This window comes from Mus caroli, unplaced genomic scaffold (assembly GCF_900094665.2).
Source record: "Mus caroli unplaced genomic scaffold, CAROLI_EIJ_v1.1 scaffold_17123_1, whole genome shotgun sequence".
Classification (NCBI taxonomy): Eukaryota; Metazoa; Chordata; class Mammalia; order Rodentia; family Muridae; genus Mus; species Mus caroli.
This window is the reverse complement of record NW_018388950.1, coordinates 1-2,917: the sequence shown is the minus strand read 5'-3', so window position 1 is coordinate 2,917 and position 2,917 is coordinate 1. Positions and strand designations below refer to the sequence as shown.

Here is a 2,917-nt window from a genome sequence, read left to right as displayed (position 1 = left end):
GATAGACAAAATATAAGTAAATTTCAAACTACACAGAACAACTAAGTTGTTGTTTCATATTGATAATGGATTTGAACTGCATTAACAGAACTTTAGCATCCTGCTTATTCTCTCTTCAGCAATCATATTCTGTTTTATTATTTTCACTTTTTGAGTTATTTTTCACATTCAAGAAGCCCACATAACTGTCCCTTCTTTGTATTCTGTTATACAGACCAGAACATTTGCATATTGTTCCCTAGGGAGGTCTTTGCCCTGTTGACCTGAGATAAAACCTCAAGTGTCCTCTTGCCTCCACTGATCACTCTCCTATGTTCATTTCCTCAAAATGATGAGTCCTGCCCAGTTCCTGTTTCTGCTAGTGCTCTGGATTCAGGGTAAGGAGTTTTGGAATGTGAGGAATGAGAATGGGGATGGAGAGTGATCTCTGGATGCCTATGTGTGCTGTTTATTTGTGGTGGGGCAGGTCATATTTTCCAGGATGTGAGGTTTTGTTACATCCTAATGAGAAATTCCAGATTGAATAGTAGCTGTACTAAGGTCAATATTCTGACATAGATTGGATAGAGTGGTATAGACTCTGATGTTTAGAACCATCAACACTCGTTTTATGACAAAGTATTTGATATATAATATTTTTAAATCTGAAAAACTGCAGGATCTTACTGGAAAAAAATAGCATTTTCAAGTAAGATTTCAAGTAGATTTTCAAGTAGATTTCACAAAGGTTGCTCAGGACCTTTGCACATGATTTTCCACTATTGTATTGTATTTTCAGAAACCAACGGTGATGTTGTGATGACCCAGACTCCACTCACTTTGTCAGTTACCATTGGACAACCAGCCTCCATCTCTTGCAAGTCAAGTCAGAGCCTCTTACATAGTAATGGAAATACTTATTTGAATTGGTTATTACAGAGGCCAGGCCAGTCTCCAAAGCTCCTAATCTATCTGGTTTCTAAACTGGACTCTGGAGTCCCTGACAGGTTCAGTGGCAGTGGATCAGGGACAGATTTCACACTGAGAATCAGCAGAGTGGAGGCTGAGGATTTGGGAGTTTATTACTGCCTTCAACATACACATGCTCCTCCCACAGTGATTCAGACCTGAACAAAAACTTCCTTGCCTGGGGCAGCCCAGCTGTCAATGTGCTGGTTGACTGGAGAGGAGCAGAGCATCCTGTGTCTGTGTGAGAAGGAGGGGCTGGGGTACATGTGTAATTGTTTGCAGCTGTGAGCTCAGGCTAGACTCATCTGACTGAATGAGAGGTTTGTCTAGCTCTCAAATGCCACCAACTTCTGTTCCTTCTTGCAATAACCATTGTGTTGCCTCTGCATCAGGAGAATTTTATCTAATTAATATAGCTGATTTTTGATGATTTTAACTATTTTTCATTAATTATTTAAGCTTCTTATTTGTTTTTTTAATGAAGTAAATGTGTTTGTTAAATTCACTTTCAGATTTTTAAATTCTTATATTTGTATCCATATGGTTTTTTTTATATCTTTCTAAGTAGACTTAGGAGCATTATTTTAAATGCCTTTTAAAATTATTGTGTAGATTTTATTTTCTAAATGATATTGTACCCAGAAATTTAGTATATAAAGTAGAGATGTAATTTTACTTCCTTTTCAGTATTTCTTAAGTCTTTATTTTGACCTTGGTAATTCTGGCATAATTGGTGGCTCCATGAATGGGTGNCAAAGTGGATTTAAGGAACAGGTGAGAACAGGAATGGGTAAGACTCCAAGATTGGCGTGGTTTGCAGCTCTAAGTGGCTAACAATCAGAAATTTTCTTTATTTATGCAGATTCCAAAACATTCATGGTTTCAAGAGGTATGGNTCATATCATTTTATCCTGAGCATACTTTTCTAGTGTGCCCATGGTTGAAGGTTAAATGTGGGAAAAATTTTATTATCATCTCCTTATTCTTAATATTCTACAAATCATCTAAGTTAAGGAAGGAAGGAAGGAGGGAAGGAAGGAAGGAAGGAAGGAAGAAAGGAAGGAAGGAAGCAAGCAAGCAAGTAAGTACCTTGTGGTTTCAAGATGCTTAGATAGATTATAGATAGAATCTGAGCCAGTGCAAGCAAATTACCCTTCTTCAATCAGTATATTATTGTCTTTTAATGGTCAATCATATTATGTGCAGATTTGCCTAAGTCAAGCCTGAGAGTTCAGGTTTAGGTATTGTTGNAGTTATTTTTTGTAATCTTAATAGATTTTTTAATATAGCAATTTTTTATATTAATTAACATTACAACAACTGGGTGTTAACCAATCTTATCTAAGAATAAGAAATCCTTATACTTTATTCTTCTTGCATTCTTTTATATCATTCTTGACTCATCTATACATGGTATCACATTGCCTTAGTCATTCTACCTTTTGTTGGTGAGTTCTTACTAGGGGCTTAATATGTATGGTCTTTTATCTTGTAGCTTATAACTCTAAGAAATTCTACATATACTCTAAAAAAAAAGCTCTGTCTATGATCTGTTGTTATTTGTCCTCTCCTGATGAACCTTGACAGCTTCTCCTGTGTTGAAACTATTCTAATTATTTTGTTTCTTGAACTTCCTTATGAACTGATAACAAACTCCAAGGCACAGAGAAGTCTCCCAAGTAAGATCAAGTAAGGTTGCATCCTTGAGAGCAGGAGTAGTACATTTAGTATTTTCTTAGGGGAATACAGAGATAATTTTTTTCAGAGAACACATTGTTGAATAATTATGTTAATAGCTCAGAAGAGTTTAACATGCAGAAACTGAAATTGGTAGTAAAGGGCATCCCAGCTTTGCTGGCATCTTGTCAAAACACTGTTTGCCTAGGAAATAGCTGTGCCACATATTTGTTGGTTGTACAAGTTTTATTGATGGTTTTCATACTGAAAGATATTCCCATGGAAATATGCG

The 2,917-nt window shown here is 36.1% G+C and overlaps 1 gene segment (V, D, J or C); it reads left to right on the top strand.

Annotated features, from left to right (window-relative positions):
- The first annotated feature begins 290 nt into the window (after positions 1-290).
- Positions 291-1,110, top strand: LOC110287864. The segment is given in 2 exon segments: positions 291-377; positions 779-1,110. Coding segments are annotated over 2 exon segments (381 nt in total).
- Positions 1,111-2,917: the final 1,807 nt, after the last annotated feature.